We start from the raw sequence: 19,779 nt of genomic DNA, 5'->3' as shown, positions 1-19,779 counted from the left end.
CCCTAGAGGGAAATTAAAGCAGATGCATTCACAGGAAAACTGTTACATTATGGAAAAGGTTTCTTGCGCTTGACCCACGCGTGCATGCCAAGGACCCTGGATCAAGAGTTTTGGTCACGTGCCTGAGGCTGAGCCACCAAGTGATTGAGCTGGATTTTGGTCAGTCACTCTGGCACCAATTCAAATCCATCCACTATGTCCAGGGGCACTACCCTCCCAGATATCACATCTACCAACACTCCCCATGGCAGACATCTCTTCCTAATGACAACACTGACCTTGTTCAAGCACCGATATGCCCAGCCCAGGAGAAACACAGTGTCTAATCTAAACTGGTAACATAATCCCATTCCTCTTTACCACCATTCACTCTCCCAGCCTCCCTCGCATCTAGGCATGGACACGCGGTAAGAAATAAGACAATTTTCCGTTCTAGCCAATAAAAAAATATGTAAGAATTGTTCTGAGGGGTCTCTGGAAATATTTCCCAAATAAAATGAGAGCCCCTCCTTCCCCTCACATTAGCATATAATACCTAGATGTGCTGTAGCCGTCCTGCTGCCAGGGGGCAGGGGGGCAGCCAAGAGAATTCAAGACACACAAACCAGGTGCTCTGGCATCACAGAATTAAGAAAACAACCCTAGAATTGCTGGCCCCCAAACTTTTTGTCGAGTAAGCAATACATGTTATATGATTTAAGTCAGGGGTTGCCAAACTTTTCCTGAAAAGAGTGACATATTTTAGGCCTTGCAGACCATACAGTCTCCATGACAACCACTCAACCATGCTACTATATCACAAAGGCTACCATAGAGAAAAAGTAATTGGCATGACCATAGCCCAGTAACCTATTTATGAACACTAAAACCTTATATTCCTATAATATTCATATATCAACAAATATTTTTCGACTTTGATTTTTTTTTAAGTATAAAAACCACGTTGGTTTTTAGGCCATACAAAAACAGGCAATGAGCTGTATCTGGCTTAAGCAACACCCCAGTGCCCAGACAGCAACTGTCTAGAAAGAAAAAGGTCCTCTAAAATTGTCTAAATTAATGGTTAACAATACCTTCACTGTATTTCACATCCAAGAGACATTTCCATTCTAAAAATATCTTATTCCTGTGAAATAAGGCTCATAATGAGGAATTTCAGGCATTAGAATCAGGTAAATAAAGCAGGGGTACCAAATGAAGTATAAAAGCCTCCGTGGGACTCCCGCAAGATCTCACAACACTATCAGAGAAGGACAAAGCAAAACATAAACTTCTGTGTCCAAGTGCCACAGACTTTCCACACCCCACAGCATGCTAACACCAAGAGGCAAAGTGAATGAACCCAAGGTTGCACTGGTAGAAAACAACAGGGTGGGAATTCACAGTCTAGGTAATCCCTCCCTGAAGGCTGTGGTGCTTCCAACAATGGGCAACAGAAGAAGAGAAGAGATGAAGCTCTTCTCCAAAACATTCTCCAAACTACAGACAGCAATGAATTTGTGCAGCTGTGATTACTGCAATGGAATATAAGGGGCTCATCTAAATACAAAATATAAATATATAAATCTATATATGTATATATAGACAAACAGGTTAACTTTTCCTCAATCCCTCAGACTTGACTGAAATCAGAATGCATATTTGGTCACCCCCTAGACATGATAATTTTTTCATGTTTTCATTTTTAGTCCCTCCCTGAATTCATTCTCTTCCCCCACAGCTTCCTCATGGCATTTTTCACCTCTGCATTCCTGAGTGTGTAGATGATGGGGTTCAGCATGGGGGTGACAACTGTGTAGAACACGGCCACCAGTTTGTCCTCAGTGAAAGTAGAGGGAGGCCGCATGTAGAGGAAGATGGCAGGTCCAAAGAACAAGAGGACCACTGTGATGTGAGAGGCACAGGTGGAGAGGGCTTTGCGCCTCCCCTCTGCAGAATGGTTCCTCAGGTTGTACAGGATGACAATATAGGAGGACACCAGGAGGAGGAAGGAGAAGATAGAAAATAATCCACTGTTGGCCAACACAATAACCCCCTCCACAGAAGTGTCAGTGCAGGAAAGCTTGAATAACGGATGGAGGTCACAGAAGTAGTGGTCAATCACATTGGGACCACAGAAAGACAACTGGAGAGTGATAATAATCTGGACCATGGAATGAAAAAAGCCCCCGAGCCAGGATCCAGCCACCAGAAGGCGACACACAGACCGGCTCATGATAGTTGTGTAGTGAAGGGGTTTGCAAATGGCCACGTAGCGGTCATAGGCCATTACCGTCAGCAGGAAGATCTCAGTAACTCCAAAGAAGTGGAAGAAGAATATCTGAGCCACACAGCCCTCCAGGGAGATGGTTTTAATCTTGGCAAGTAAGTCTGTCATGAATTTAGGGACAACAGTGGAGGAGTAAGTGATCTCCACCAGGGACAAGTAGCTAAGGAAGAAGTACATGGGGGAACGCAGACTCTTACTGACATTGACTGTCAGAACAATGAGACCATTGCCCACCACTGTGGCCAGGTACACCAGAAGAAACACCACAAAGCACCCTCTCTGCACCTCTGGATCCTGGAAAAGACCGACGATAATTAACTCGGTCACGTTATTTGTACTCGCCATGGAATCTAATCAGGTGTTCTGGGCACAGGTAATGAGAGACCTGCAATAAAACAAACATAGATGGTAACCAATTCTCCTCATTTATAGCACGTTAGACAGTGTAAACTACTTTACAATACACTAATCACCAATCCATTCATTTAGCCCACATGTACTCACTCAGCATTAAATATTAGCAACCTAACAACAATTGCATAATAGAAAATTAAGGCTCAGGGAGATGGTTATTTAACCAGAATCACACAGAAAGTGGTGAATTCTGGCTTTCAGACTTCAGCCAGGGCTCTTTCGAGTTCACCACCAGTTGATGTGAATTTGAGGGGCCATTCAGGTTCATAGCATGCACTTTTACTATCTTCAGTGAAGCTCTCTAGGGATCCCTGTGACACGCTTGTGCTCCCAAATTCCTTGTTTCCTTCATCTCTGCCCTGGGAAACATCTTCCCACTGATAATTTTTCTCTTCCCAAAAGATCAAGTACAGTTTTCTTCATTCAGTTATACCAGTCTTCAACCTATCATAACAAGAGTCATCCCCTGGAACAGGGGACCTTTTCCACACCTACATCTATCTATTCAGACTATGCAGAAGTATGGATCACAGAATACACTCATGCTAACAATGTCATATGATGCAAAACAATATTCTTCAGATTAAGGTGCCATATTCAGAATATTTTCACCACATACGAACCATGAGAAATAAGGGATAAATAGTATGAACATCTTGTTTCTCTGCTCTAAAATTTATCCTCCTTGCATGTCCCCTTATCCCTGAAATTTTCAAGAAATACTCTTTTGAAAAAGTAAAAGTGTACCTAAACAGCAAGGACCTAAATCAACAGAAAGAAACAACAGCCAGTGATGTAGACAGATGGGAACAGAGCCGTGTGTGTCGAAAATCATCAGGTAAGGACATGGTGATGTGTGAAATATCCTAAGAGAACAGATACAGGACTTCTCATTTAAAAAAAAAAAAAAGTGTCTGAGGAGATGAATATGTTAATCAGCTTAACTGCAGTGATCATTTCATTATGTATATCAGAACATCAAGTTGTAAATATTAAATAGATACCATTTTCATCAAAGAAAGAAAATGTTTAAGATTAAATAAAGTCATCAAACCTGAAAACATTGAGAAACTAGTATTCAAGAGCAAGAAAATAGTAGAAAAATAGACCGTGGCATTTCAGAGATGCAGAGTATCCTTGATCCTTGACATCGGGCTCTGATTGAGTCCCTTATTCCTCAAATAAATTCCCCTCTTTGCTTAAACTAGTTTGATGGGTTTTTGTTTCTCGGAAGCAAAACCTCCTAAGATAGGAACCTAGGAAAATAAATAGATAAGTAAATACATACATACATACATAAACAAACAAACAAACAAATCTGAAAAGCATAGTTGGGACACCTGGGTGGCTCAGTTGGTTAACCGTCCAACTCTTGATTTTGGCTCAAGTAATGATCGCATGATTCGTGAGTTCAAGCCCCATGGAGGCACAGAGCCTGTCTTGGATTCTCTCTCCCTCTCTCCCTGCCCCTCCCCTCCACTTGCACACATTCTCTCTCTCTCTCTCTCTCTCTCTCTCTCTCTCTCTCTCTCTCTCTCCCTCTCTCAAAATAAATAAATAAACATTTAAAAAGAAAAAGGAAAAAACTGAAAACCATAGCAATATTAAGAAAGTTCAAAATATAGTTATGAGTTAGAAAGAACTGAAAAATATTCCCTTTACAAAGAAGTTATGCAGAGAAAACCATAAAAATACTAACGTAACATCAAAAAATTCATGTATAAACGACAAAATATATCCACCCAAAGTGATTTTTATAAACTCAAGTTTAAATAATAAAATTCAACATAAAGATTTCAACTCTCCCTAAATTTATCTACAAATTTAAGCAATCTTAATCATTTCCAATGGAATTTTTCTTTGTAATTTATATAATTACACTAAAGTCCATCTACAGGAGGAAAAAAGCCAGGAAAAGGTGATCAGACATCCACCAAAGCAAAATAGATAGATAGATAGATAGATAGATAGATAGATAGATAGATAGACAGATAAAATAAAACCTGCCCATCCAAGAGCTAAAGTTTCCAGGAATATAGGTACAGCAGAGAAATTACATTGATACCTATGCTAAGCATAGGCAGTATTGCTAAATTCATCAGTGCAGGGCCCTTGACAACAGGTGCAGTGCTGGGAAAACCAAGCACCTAGAAGCATTAGGAATATCTAAAACCATCTCAGCACCCTGGAAAATCAAGTGAATGGATGGTTAGAAGACAAGAGTGTGAGACTCCCCAAGAGTGTGAGACAAGAGTGTGAGACTCACCTTTTACCACAGCCTCACTCACAAGCCCAAGAAAAGGATTTGAACAGAGATTAGGGTTGCAGTTGATAAGACTAACTATGGAGAAACAGGAGACCTACAGGCAAGTGTGACCTGGAAGACACTCTGATCACACCCTCACCCTCCATGCTGCTCAGGCTGTAGCTGAGATCACATTTGACCCATGCCTTCCCTCATGCCCATACCAGTCATCATCACAGCCCATTCATTTCTCATTAAACCATCCCCCTGTGTGCCCTTTCTCTCCATTCTTCCCGCCACCCCTTCTCACACACTGTCAGCAGATGCCCAAATTACCAACACCTCTTCGTCTTCAGATGCTCCTGCCTATCCATCCTGCACACTGCAGCCAGAAAATTATGTCCTAGATCCTTCTTTCCTCAGATCCTCCCCAGGCATGGCAATAGCTGGGGGGAAACCTGGACTCCTCTGACTTAAAGACTTTCACAGACTGAGCCACCTCAGCAATCACCTTTTTACCCACCAAACTTTGACTCATCTCTGTTCACACCCTCTCCCCGTCCCACAGACCACCCTGCTATTCCCACCACGGAGCTCCCCTTCACCCTCTCCTCATTCTTCCAACACTATCCACCTTCCAACCCAGTTCCGGTGTGTTCAGCAATACTCCAACCCATCTGTACCTTCTCTTCCCTGAGCGTTGGAAAATACTTTGGTGATTATCCTTCAGTGTAAATCTGGTCATGATACTTCTCTACATAAAAATCTATCAGTATCTCCCTATTGCCCACAGCCTAAATTATAATATTCTTAGCATGGAGTCCAGGTCCTGTTTGAACTGGCCATTGTCTGCTTTGCACCCTTATTGTCATTCCCAAATGACTATTACACAGCTATTTCCAAACCAAAGAGATCCTTTCTTCCTTCTCTGTGTTTAGTATTCCTTCTTTCTAATTGCAAGACGAATCTCACTACAGTAAGAATAATGTATCCATTCCTCTGTGCTCTTACAGTAACTTATCATATTTCTTTTTTAGCAATTAATAGATTCTTTATATTGGTAGCTCTGTAACTAGATCCCAAAACTGTAAAGGACATTAAACTGTCAAATTTTACATTTTAGATAATTTCACCACAATAAAAATAAATACGTAAATGGAATTCATTATCCCCCTTCCCCAAAAAATCTTCAAAGCAAACTACCTCATTTATAAATGAACACCTGTGGCTTAAAGAGCCTGACTTACCCAATATCCTATGGTTGCTTAAAGACTTTGCACCTTATTTCCAGCCATATCACCCACCTTGAAGTCACAAAATCTGGTGTGGCTTCATTCTACCTTGGAACGAGGAATTGGGTCAGATGGATCTCAAGTGTACTCAATTGCCTCTAGCTCAGCATGAAGGTAGTCACTCTGTTGGAATAGACAGTTTTCAAGGTGACGATCTGGTTGGAGATGCTAGGATAGTGTGCAGCATTATTTTCCTCTCTAGGAATCCTGGTCCCTGGAAAAGTAAGGTGCTTTGGCTAATATTCCCCACCTAGCTGATTTCTCACTGAAGGGTCCAGTGAGCAAAGTTCAGGTCACACTCAACTAAGCCCTTGAGAGTGGTGCTGAAAATATTTAGACCTTTTACTCAAACCTCCTCTATTTACAAATGAGGCAACAGAGGCTGACAGAGGTTAATTGCTTCCCAAAGCCACACACTAGATACTTGCCAGGTTAATAACTTGGAAATCACTAAGCTACCTTCTGATGGCTCTGGATGGTTGTTGCTACTGCAATTCGAGAATCAGGTCTTGTCCCCAGTAACAAAACACCATGTTCCTGGGGGCTTTCAGAAAACAAATGATGGCATCTATGATGAATCACAGAAGAGCAAAGTTCAGAGGATCTGGATCTGCGTTGATATTTGGATAATATCTAAGAAACAAATAAAAGCCACAGGAATCAGCAAACTCAGAGAATTTAAGATGCTGTGTTTTATGTAGAAAACATACCCACCCACTGAGTCGAAGGGTTCTGATTAAATGCTTAGATCCTTGAACTATTTAAAATAAACTAAGCCACACACTATAATCAAGGGAACAACTTCCCCATGGAATTTCTTTTCTCTCGGGTGAAACTGTCAATTAAACTTGACTTCAGAAAGGTTCAAAATCTGCTTCCATTAGCGACATTTCTATAAAGTTTTGACACCCAACAATGAGGCAGTAAGAGAAGAAAGTTAAAGGAAGGACATAAAGGGAACTTTTTTCCAGACTGAACGACTAAGAATGGAAAGGAGAATGAAGATAGAGGAAAGTGAGGACTGGACAGGGGTCAGGACACTTGGGCACTAGCTCTGGTCATAACTGATTAACTACTAATCTGAGTATGCCACTCACCTCTCCACTTCCTGCTCTCCCCTGGTTCTTCCTCTATATAAGATGACAGAGTTAAGCTAGATCACCCCCATCGTACCTTCCAATTCTAACATTCATGGATTCATGTATAAGTCACTTAGGGTCCCCAGTGCCTCACCCTCTCCTTCAATAATGATGGTGGTGATAACAATGTAATCGACAGGGGGCAGGTCTGACTGTGAGCCAACACAGCAGGCGTCTCCCCCAGAGGACCAGCATAGGCCGCACCCATGCACCAAATCTACTGATCATGGAGTGTTCCAAAGTGTAAGCTTCACTTCTGGTGAAGATAGGACCAGGCTTTTTTTTTTTTTTTTTTTTTTTTTTTCCTTTGAAATCAGCATTAGAGTTTTTTGTTTGTCTGTTACCTTTTCTCATTTTTTTGGATCAGGCTTCTTTTTTCTTCTTTCTTCATTTTTCTTTGGAATCAGGCTTATTGTTTTTTGTCTGTTTGCTTGGGTTTTTGTTCCTTTTCCTTTTCTCTTTTTTGGATCAGGCTTTTTTTTTTTAATGTTTACTTATTTTTGAGAGACAGAATACACAACCAGGGGAGGGGCACAGAGGGGAACAGAGGATCTGAAGCAGGCTCTGTGCTGACAGCAGAAAACCCCTCCATGGTCTGAACTCATGAACGATGAGATCATGATCTGAGCCAAAGTCAGATGCTTAGCTGACTGAACTACCCAGGCATCCCCAGCCCTTTTTTTTTTCAATCAGGCTTATTTTAACAAACAAATCAAAACACACCTAGTTAAAGGTCCAAACAGTCCCCACTGTAGGCAAGGAGGAACTCTGCAGGGGACTGACCTGTGGGAAAGAGCAGCCACAGCACAACAGCAGAGTGTGCACACAGCATACACCAAAAACACTTCTTGAAGCTCGAGGCCCTGGACAGTGTATGACCCCTTCTTAATATAGCATTACCCTCGGGAGCAGGAAACAACACTTCAACGTGCAAAAGACAGGAACCTAGACAAAATGATGAGATGGAGGACTTCTCCCCAGAAGAAAGACAAGAAGAAATCACAGCCACAGTCACGGATTTACTAAAAACAGATATAAGCAATATTATCTGAATAATCATTTAGAAAAACAGTCATAAGAATACTACATGGGCTTGAAAGAAGCATAGATGACACCAGAGAAACCTTTCAGAGATAAAATACCTTAAACTAGTCAGGCTGAAATAAAAAATGTTATAACTGGGATGTAAAACAGACTGGATGTGATCACAATGAGGATGGAAGAAGCAGAGGAACAAATAGGTGACATAGAAGATAAAATTATAGAAAATAATGAAGGTGAAAAGGAAAGGAAAAGAAAACTATTAGATCACAAATATAGACTTAGGAAACTCAGTCATTCCATAAAGCTCAATAATATCCATATCATAGGAATCCCAGAAGAAGAAGAGTAGGAAAAACAGGCAGAAAGATTACTTGAACAAATTATAACTGAGAACTTCCCTAATATGGGGAAGGAAAGATTCAATCAAGTCCAAGAGGCACAGAGAACTTCCTTCAAAATCAACAAAAACAGGTCAACATCAAGACATACCAGCAAAACTTGCAAAATACAAAAATAGGGAATTCTGAAAGCAGCTAGGGACAAAAGGTCCTTAATCTACAAGGGTAGACATGTAAGGTTAGCAGCAGACCTGCCCACAGAATCTTGACAGGCCAGAAAAGAGTGGCAGGATATATTTAACATGCTAAGTGGGGAAAATATGCAGCCAAGTATATTTTATCCAGCAAGGCTGTCATTCAGAACAGAAGGAGAGATAAAGAGTTTCCTAGAGGGGTGCCTGGGTGGCGCAGTCGGTTAAGCGTCCGACTTCAGCCAGGTCACGATCTCGCGGTCCGTGAGTTCGAGCCCCGCGTCGGGCTCTGGGCTGATGGCTCGGAGCCTGGAGCCTGTTTCTGATTCTGTGTCTCCCTCTCTCTCTCTGCCCCTCCCCCATTCATGCTCTGTCTCTCTCTGTCCCAAAAATAAATAAACGTTGAAAAAAAAAAATTAAAAAAAAAAAAAAAAAAAAAAAAAAAAAAAAGAGTTTCCTAGAAAAGCAAAAACTAAAGGCGTTTGTGAATACTAAATCAGCTCTGCAAGAAATATTAAAGGGGACTCTTTGAGAAAGAAAGAGAGACCAAAAGCAACAAAGACTAGAAAGGAACAGAAACAATCTACAGGAACAGCAACATTGCAGATAATACAATGGCACTAAATTCATATCTATCAATAATCACTCTGAATGTAAATGGACTAAATGCTCCAATAAAAAGATATAGGGTATTAAAATGGATGAAAAAACAAGACCCACCCATATGCTGCCCATCACAGACTCCTTTTAGACCCAAAGACACCTGTAGATTGAAAGTGAGGGGATGGAGGACCATCTATCATGCTAACAGACACCAAAAAAATAAAAATAAATAAGCCAGAGTAGCTATACTTATATCATACAAACTATACTTTAAACCAAAGACTGCAACAAGAGATGAAGAAGGGCACTATATCATAATAAAAGGGTCTATCTAACAAGATGATGCAACAATTGTAACTATTTATGCCCCAACTAGAAACAGCCAAATATACAAATCAATTAATAACAAAATAAATTAATTGATAATGATACAATAATAGTAGGGGACATTAACATCCCACTGACATCAACGGACAGATCATCTAAGCAGAAGATCAACAAGGAAACAATGGCTTTGAATGACACACTGGACCAGATAGACTTAACAGACATATTCAGAACATTTCATCCTAAAGCAGTAGAACACATATTTTTTTTCAAGTGTACATGGAACATTCTCCAGAACAGATTACATACTGGGTCACAAATCAAGCCTCAACAAATACAAAAATATTGAGACATACCATGCATATTTTCAGACCACAACACTATGAAACTTGAAGTCAACCACAAGAAAAAAATTGGAAAGACTACAAATACATGGAGATTAAAGAACATCCTACTAAAGAATGAACTGGTCAACAAGGAAGTAAAAGAAAAAATGAAAAATATATGGAAGCAAATGAAAATGAAAACATGACAGTACAAAACCTCTGGAATGCAGCAAAGGCAGTCATAAGAGGGACGTATATAGCAATACAGGCCTTACTCAAGAAGTAAGGAAAGTCTCAAATACACAACCTAACCTTACACCTAAAGGAGCTGGAAAAAGAACAAATAAAGCCCCAAACCAGCAGAAGAAGGTAAATAATATAGATTAAAGCAGAAATAAGTGATATCGAAATTTTTAAAAAAACAGTAGAACAGATCAACAAAGTAGGCACTGATTCTTTGAAAGAATTAACAAAAATGATAACCTCTAGACAGACTTATCAAAAAGAAAAGAGAAAGGACCCAAAACAGATAAAATCACAAAGGAAAGAGGAGAGATCACAACCAACACCATAGAATTACAATTAGAAGAGGATAGTATGAGCATTTATATGCCAACAAATTAAGCAATCTGGAAAAAAATGGATAAATTCCTAGAATCATATACACTACCAAAACTGAAACAGGAATAAATAGAAATTTTGAATAGAACCATAACCAGCAAAGAAATTGAATCTGCGTTCAAAAATCTCCCAATGAACAAGTGTCCAGGGCTAAGTGGCTTCCCAGGGGAATTATACCAGACATTTAAATCAGAGTTAATACCTATTCTTCAGAAAGTGTTCAAAAAAAAAAGAGAGAAATGGAAGGAAAATTCCCAAACCCATTCTATGAGGCCAGAATTATCTTGATTCCAAAACCAGACCAAGATCACACTAAAAAGGAAAATTACAGACCAATATCCCTGGGGAATATGGATGCAAAAATTCTCAAAAAGACATTAACACATAGAATCCAATAGTACATTAAGAGAATTATTCACCACGATCAAGTGGGATTTATTCCTGGGCTGCAAGCATGATTCAATATCCACAAATCAATCAATAAGATACACCACATTAATATAAGAAAGGATAAGAACCATATGATCCTCTCAATAGACGCAGAAAAAGCATTTGACAAAATATAGAATCCTTTTTTGGTAAAAACCCTCAAGAAAGTAGGGATAGAAGGAACATACCTCAACATCATAAAGGCCATACATGAAACACCCACAGCTAAGATCATCCTCAATGGGGAAAAATAGAGAGCTTTCCCCCTGAGATCAGAAACACAACAAGGAGGTCCACTCTCACCACTATTGTTCAACATAGTACTGGAAGTCCTAGCCTCAGCAATCAGAAAACAAAAAGAAAGAAAAGGCTTCCAAATCTGCAAGGAAGAAGTCAAACTTTCACTCTCCACAAACATGATACTCTATGTAGAAAATCCAAAAGACTCCACCAAAACATTGCTAGAACTTATACATGAATTCAGCAACACAATAGGGTATAAAATCAATATACAGAAATCTGTTGAATTTATATACACTAACAATGAAGCAGCAGAGAGAGATATCAAGGAATCAATCCCATTTACAATTGCACCAAAAACCATAAGATACCTAGGAATAAAACTAACCAAAGACATAAGAAAAATCTGGACTCTGAAAACTACTGAACACTTGTGAAAGAAACTGAAGAGGACACAAAGAAGTAGAAAAATATTCCATGCTCATGGGTTGGAAGAACAAACATTTAAAATGTCTATACTACCCAAAGCAATCTACACATTCAATACACTCCTTATCAAAATAACACCAGCACTTTCACAGAACTGGAACAAACAATTCTAAAATGTGTATGGAACCAGAAAAGACCTCGAATAGCCAAAATAATGTTGAAAAAGAAAAGCAAAGCAGGAGACATCATAATTCAGGACTTCAAGCTGTATTACAAAGCTGTAATCATCAAGACAGTATGGTACTGGCACAAAAACAGAGGCGTAGATCAGTGGAACAGAATAGAGAGCCCAGAAATGGACCCACAACTATATGGTCAACTCATCTTTGACAAAGCAGGAAAGAATATTCAATGGAAAAAACGACAGTCTTTTCAACAAATGCTGTTGGAAAAACAGGATAGCGACATGCAGAAGAATGAAACTGGACCACTTTCTTTTCTTACATCACACACAAAAACAAATTCAAAATGGATGAAAGACCTAAATGTGAGAGAGGAAACCATCAAACTCCTAGATGAGAACACAGGCAGCAACTCTTTGACCTTGGCCGTAGCAACTTCTTACTAGACATGTCCCCAGACGCAAGGGAAACAAAAGCAAAAATGAACTATTAGGACTTCACTCAGATAAAAAGCTTCTGCACAGGGAAGGAAACAATCAATAAATCTAAAAGCCAACGTACAGGGGGCACCTGGGTGGCTCAGTTGGTTATGTGTCTGACTTGATTTAGGCTCAGTTCATGATCTCATGGTTCATGGGGTTGAGCTCTGTACCAACAGCACAGAGCCTTCTTGGGATTCTCTCTCTCTCTCTCTCTCTCTCTCTCTCTCTCTCTCTGCCCCCCCATTCACATGCATTCTATCTCTCTCTCAAAATAAATAAATAAACATTAGAAACAATAAATAATTAATTAATAAAAGGCAACCTATGGAATGGGAGAAGATATTTGCAAATGATATATCAGATAAGGGGTTAGTATCCAAACCTATAAAGAACTTATCAAACTCAATACCCAAAAAATAAATAATCCAGTTAAGAAATGGGCAAAAAACATGAACAGAAATTTCTCCAAAGAAGACATACAAATGGCTAAGAGACACGTGAAAAAACGCTCAACATCATTCATCATCAGGGTAGTATAAATCAAAACCATGATGAAATACCACCTTATACCTGTTAGAATAGCTAAAATTAACAACTCAAGAAACAACAGATGCTAGCCAGGATGCAGAGAAAGGGGAACCTCTTATACTATTGATGGGAATGCAAACTGGTGCAGCCACTCTGGAAAACAGTATGGAGGTTCCTCAAAAAGTTAAAAATACAACTACCCTATGACTCATCAATTGCACCACTAGATATTTATCCAAAGGATACAAAAGTAGTGATTTGAAGGGGTACATGTACCCCAGTGTTTATAGCAGCATTAGCAACAATAGCCAAATTATGGAAAGAGCCCAAATGTCCATCAACTGACGAATAAATAAAGATTATGTGGGGGAGACACACACACACACACATACATATATATATACAGAATATTACTCAGCCATCAAAAAGAATGAAATCTTGCCATTTGCAATGACATGGATGGAACTAGAGTGTATTATGTTAAGCAAAATAACTCACTCAGAGACAAATACCACATGACTTCACACATGTGTGGAATCTGAGAAACAAAACAGATGAACAAAGGGGAAGGGAAGGAAAAATAAAATAAGATAAAAACAGACAGCAAGGCAAACCATAAGATACTTTAGCTCAACAGAGAAAAGGAGCAAATTCATAGTCCTGCCCAACTACTGAGTATAACCTCCAGTCCCATCCCTCTGGGAAGCATGAGCATAGACATCTGGCAGCCATGAGCACATCCTATGGTCTGCCCAGGCGGGGAGCCAAGCCAGAAGCCCTGTCCAGTTGTTGAGTGTAGTTTCTGGCCCTGCACAACCAGGGAACCTGAACAGTAACCCTGAGCAGCCTCAGAGCCCAGCCTACAGCATTGCCCAACCATAGAGCCCCAGCCTACAACCCCACCTAGCAGAAGAGTCCAGCAAAAAGGCCTACCTGACTGCTAAACACAGCCTGTGTCCTTGACCAGGCAGGGATCCAGCGCAATCACAGATCATAGCCTGCAGCCCCAGCCAACCAGCAACCTCATGTGACCATGGAGCACAGTCTCTATTCCCACCCAGTTTCATGAGGCAGCCTGAGACCCAACCCAAACACAAGCATGGTCAGTGCCACCCTCCAACTGGAGAGCACAGCCTGAAGACACATCTGACCAGGAGCTATTAGATGATATGTTCCAAATGTTGAAAGAACAAAACTGTCAACCAAGAATACTAACCCCAGCAAATGTGCCCTTCACAAACAAAGCAGAGAAAGACTTTCCCAAATGAGAAGAATTGAGGGAGTTCATCACTACTAGAGATGCCTCACAAGAAATACTAAAGAGAATTCTACAAGCTAAAATGTAAAGATGCTAATTAACATAATAAAAACATATGACTGCGTAAAGTTCATTGGTGAAGATAAATATAGTCCAAGTCAGATTCTCTAATATTATAATTGTGGTACATAAATCAATTACAAGTCCAGTTTAGAAGTTAAAAAATAGGGGCGCCTGGGTGGCGCAGTCGGTTAAGCGTCCGACTTCAGCCAGGTCACGATCTCGCGGTCCGTGAGTTCGAGCCCCGCGTCGGGCTCTGGGCTGATGGCTCAGAGCCTGGAGCCTGTTTCCGATTCTGTGTCTCCCTCTCTCGCTGCCCCTCCCCCATTCATGCTCTGTCTCTCTCTGTCCCAAAAATAAATAAACGTTGAAAGAAAAAAAATTAAGAAAAAAAAAAAGAAGTTAAAAAATAAATGTATGAAAACAACTGTAACTGCAATACAGTCAAAAGAGCTGGCTCCAGAGAGTTAAGACCTAAAAATAGTCATCCACAGATCTGTCAGGGTCCTGGGGCCCAGGAACAATCTTGCCCCTGATCTGGAGAAATAGCCACAAGTTTGCAGCAGAAGTGTGTGGACCCGGGATATCCAATGTGGTAGCCACCAGCAACATGGAGCTATTTAAATTTAAGCCAGTTAAAATTAAATAGAATTAAACATTCAATTCTTCAGGATGTTATGCATACTCAAATACTAATTACCCACATGGCTAGGGACTACCATATATCAGCAGAGATATAGAATACTTCCATCATCACAGAAAATTCTATTGGCAATGCTGATCCAGACCACAGCAGTTTCAGAAAACAGAATGTTTTTTTAATGTTCGTTTATTTATTTTGAGAGGGGGGAGGGGCAGAGAGAAAGGGGGAGAGAGAGAATCCCAAGCAAGTTCCACACTGTCAACACAGAGACCAATGCGGGGCTCAATCCCACAAACTGTGGGATCATGACCTGAGCAGAAATCAAGAGTAAGACACTTAACCAACTGAGCCATCCAGGCACCCCCAGAAAACAGAATGTTCACCTCCATGTAGGCAGAAATATCTCCATCTGATATATCGCTGTATATCCCTCACACTTAGAACAATGCACAGCACATAGTACATGCTCATTAAATCTTACTGAATAAGTTATTAAGTAAACCTAATAGGCCTGAAATAGGTGAATGATTAGCTTTCGCTTTTTGCAGATGACATGATATTATACATGGAAAATCCGATAGACTCCACCAAAAGTCTGCTAGAATTGATACATGAATTCAGCAAAGTTGCAGGATACAAAATCAATGTACAGAAATCAGTTGCATTCTTATACACTAACAATGAAGCAACAGAAAGACAAATAAAGAAACTGATCCCATTCACAACTGCACCAAGAAGCATAAAATACCTAGGAATAAATCTAACCAAAGGTGTAAAAGATCTGTATGCTGAAAACTATAGAAAGCTTATGAAGGTAATTGAAGAAGATTTAAAGAAATGGAAAGACATTCCCTGCTCATGGATTGGAAAAATAAATATTGTCAAAATGTCAATACTACCCAAAGCTATCTACACATTCAATGCAATCCCAATCAAAATTGCACCGGCATTCTTCTCAAAACTAGAACAAGCAATCCTAAAATTCATATGGAACCACAAAAGGCCCCGAAAGCCAAAGGAATTTTGAAGAAGAAGACCAAAGCAGGAGGCATCACAATCCCAGACTTTAGCCTCTACTACAAAGCTGTCATCATCAAGACAGCATGGTATTGGCACAAAAACAGACACATAGACCAATGGAATAGAATAGAAACCCCAGAACTAGACCCACAAACGTATGGCTAACTCATCTTTGACAAAGCAGGAAAGAATATCCAATGGAAAAAAGACAGCCTCTTTAACAAATGGTGCTGGGAGAACTGGACAGCAACATGCAGAAGGTTGAAACTAGACCACTTTCTCACACCATACACAAAAATAAACTCAAAATGGATAAAGGACCTGAATGTGAGACAGGAAACCATCAAAACCTTAGAGGAGAAAGCAGGAAAAGACCTCTCTGACCTCAGCCGTAGCAATCTCTTCCTCGACACATCCCCAAAGGCAAGGGAATTAAAAGCAAAAGTGAATTACTGGGACCTTATGAAGATAAAAAGCTTCTGCACAGCAAAGGAAACAACCAACAAAACTAAAAGGCAACCAACGGAATGGGAAAAGATATTTGCAAATGACATATCGGACAAAGGGCTAGTATCCAAAATCTATACAGAGCTCACCAAACTCCACACCCGAAAACCAAATAACCCAGTGAAGAAATGGGCAGAAAACATGAATAGACACTTCTCTAAAGAAGACATCCGGATGGCCAACAGGCACATGAAAAGATGTTCAGCGTCGCTCCTTATCAGGGAAATACAAATCAAAACCACACTCAGGTATCACCTCACGCCAGTCAGAGTGGCCAAAATGAACAAATCAGGAGACTATAGATGCTGGAGAGGATGTGGAGAAATGGGAACCCTCTTGCACTGTTGGTGGGAATGCAAATTGGTGCAGCCGCTCTGGAAAGCAGTGTGGAGGTTCCTCAGAAAATTAAAAATAGACCTACCCTATGACCCAGCAATAGCACTGCTAGGAATTTATCCAAGGGATACAGGAGTACTGATGCATAGGGGCACTTGTACCCCAATGTTCATAGCAGCACTCTCAACAATAGCCAAATTATGGAAAGAGCCTAAATGTCCATCAACTGATGAATGGATAAAGAAATTGTGGTTTATATACACAATGGAATACTATGTGGCAATGAGAAAAAATGAAATATGGCCTTTTGTAGCAACGTGGGTGGAACTGGAGAGTGTGATGCTAAGTGAAATAAGCCGTACAGAGAAAGACAGATACCATATGGTTTCACTCTTATGTGGATCCTGAGAAACTTGGCAGGAACCCATGGGGGAGGGGGAGGAAAAAAGAAAAAAAAAAAAAAAGGAAAAGAAAAAGAAGAAAAAAAAAAAAAAAAGAGGTTAGAGTGGGAGAGAGCCAAAGCATGGGAGACTATTAAAAACTGAGAACAAACTGAGGGTTGATGGGGGGTGGGAGGGAGGAGAGGGTGGGTGATGGGTATTGAGGAGGGCACCTTTTGGGATGAGCACTGGGTGTTGTATGGAAACCAATTTGACAATAAATTTCATATAATAAAATAAATAAATAAATAAATAAATAAATAAATAAATAAAAAATAGGTGAATGATTAAGTAAACTATGCTACAATCAGACTGTTGATATTATCAAGCCATTATAAACAACCTTTGTGAAAACTTTTTTTTTTTAATTTTTTTTTCAACGTTTATTTATTTTTGGGACAGAGAGAGACAGAGCATGAATGGGGGAGGGGCAGAGAGAGAGGGAGACACAGAATCGGAAACAGTCTCCAGGCTCCGAGCCATCAGCCCAGAGCCCGACGCGGGGTTGGAACTCAAGGACCGCGAGATCGTGACCTGGCTGAAGTCGGACGCTTAACCGACTGCGCCACCCAGGCGCCCCTGTGAAAACTTTTAATTGCTCAGGAAATTGGTATGTAATATACTGCCTGAGAATATATGCTATTGCATCCATTCTCCCCTTTCTCTTTAAGTCTTTAATTTCTGGTTAGTTAACATACAATGTAGTATTACGTACAATGTAGTGATTCAACACTTCCATACAATAGCTGGTTCTCATCACGAGTGCACTCTTTAATCCCCATCACCGATTTAACCCATCCCCCACCCCCCTCCATTCTGGTAACCATCAGATTGTTCTTAATAGTAGAGTCTGTTCCTTGGTTTGCTTCTCTTTTTTTTTCCCCCTTCGCTCGTTTGTTTTGTTTCTTAAATTCTGCATATGAGTGAAATGATATGGTATCTGTCTTCCTCTGATTGACTTATTTTGCTTAGTGTAATACTCTCTAGCTCCATCCATGTTGTTGCAAATGGCAAGATTTCATTCTTTCTTATGGGTGAGTAATATTCCATTGTATATACAGAACATATCTTCCTTATCTATTCACTAGTTAATGGGCCCATGGGCTGTTTCCAAACTCATCTCCTTAGAAACAGAACAGAACCCTGATCTTAGCTAAACATAATTCCACCTAGAATAAAAGATTACAGTTTCTGGTCTCCCTTGCAATTAAGGATAACCATGTGATTAATTTCAATCAAATAAGATGAGAGCAAAATTGCCGTGTGGCACTTTTGGATAATCTTCTAAATTAGAAAGTGATTAGCTTATCTTTCCTTTTTCCCGTTTTCTGCCTCCTGGGATATAGAGGAAATGCTAAGAGTGGCATTGTCCAATAGGGCATCCATTAGCCACATGCAGTTTTTTAAATTGAAACGTATTAAAACTTAAAAATTTTTAAATTTTAGTCCCTTGGTCTCACTAGCCCATTTCACTGCTCAACAGCCACTCCCAATTTGTTCAGCACAGACACAGAACATCTCCGATGTGGCATAAAGTCTGCCTGGACAGCAGTGGTATAGAGCTCTAGCAGCCCTTTGAGGTCTTGAGGTTGAAGCTGGGTGCTGAAGACAGCACAGTCTGGAATTCTGATAATATGTCAGGCTTCCACAGCCATACTGGACTTTCACCCTCTGTACTTTTGTACTTCCGTTTCATTGACATTTTTTTCTGCTACATACAAACCTATACCTAAAAAGATTAAATAATAAATGAGGAAAGACTTCAAAATTCTATATACAGAGAAGCTCATGACACTAATTTTTCTTTTGACTTCCAGTGGCATGATAAATAGTTCTCCATCCCCTCACTTTACATCTGAAAGTGTCCTCAGGTCAAAATGAGTCTCTTGTAGACAGCAAATAGATGGGTCTTGTTTTTTTATCTATTCTGATACCCTATGTCTTTTGGTTGGCGCATTTAGTCCATTTACATTCAGTGTTATTATAGAAAGATATGGGTTTAGAGTCATTGTGATGTCTGTAGGTTTCATGCTTGTAGCAATGTCTCTGGTACTTTGTCTCACAGGATCCCCCTTAGGATCTCTTGTAGGGCTGGTTTAGTGGTGATGAATTCCTTCAGTTTTTGTTTGTTTGGGAAGACCTTTATCTCTCCTTCTATTCTAAATGACAGACTTGCTGGATAAAGGATTCTCGGCTGTATATTTTTTCTGTTCATCACATTGAAGATCTCCTGCCATTCCTTTCTGGCCTGCCAGGTTTCAGTAGAGAGATCGGTCACGAGTCTTATAGGTCTCCCTTTATATGTTAAAGCATGTTTATCCCTAGCTGCTTTCAGAATTTAATCTTTATCCTTGTATTTTGCCAGTTTCACTATGATATGTCGTGCAGAAGATCGATTCAAGTTACCTCTGAAGGG

General features: G+C 40.0%; 1 protein-coding gene across 1 annotated transcript; it reads right to left on the bottom strand.

Annotated features, from left to right (window-relative positions):
- Nucleotides 1–1,684: 1,684 nt before the first annotated feature.
- LOC123602607 (olfactory receptor 4B1-like) lies at nucleotides 1,685–2,628 on the bottom strand. Its single transcript, XM_045487061.1, has one exon. The coding sequence runs from the start codon at nucleotides 2,612–2,614 to the stop codon at nucleotides 1,685–1,687; it is 930 nt and encodes a 309-aa protein (XP_045343017.1). The 5' UTR covers nucleotides 2,615–2,628.
- Nucleotides 2,629–19,779: the final 17,151 nt, after the last annotated feature.

Source organism: Leopardus geoffroyi, chromosome D1, assembly GCF_018350155.1.
Source record: "Leopardus geoffroyi isolate Oge1 chromosome D1, O.geoffroyi_Oge1_pat1.0, whole genome shotgun sequence".
Taxonomy (NCBI): domain Eukaryota; kingdom Metazoa; phylum Chordata; class Mammalia; order Carnivora; family Felidae; genus Leopardus; species Leopardus geoffroyi.
Note: the sequence above shows the minus strand (reverse complement) of the source record. Positions and strands in the feature narration are given on the sequence as shown.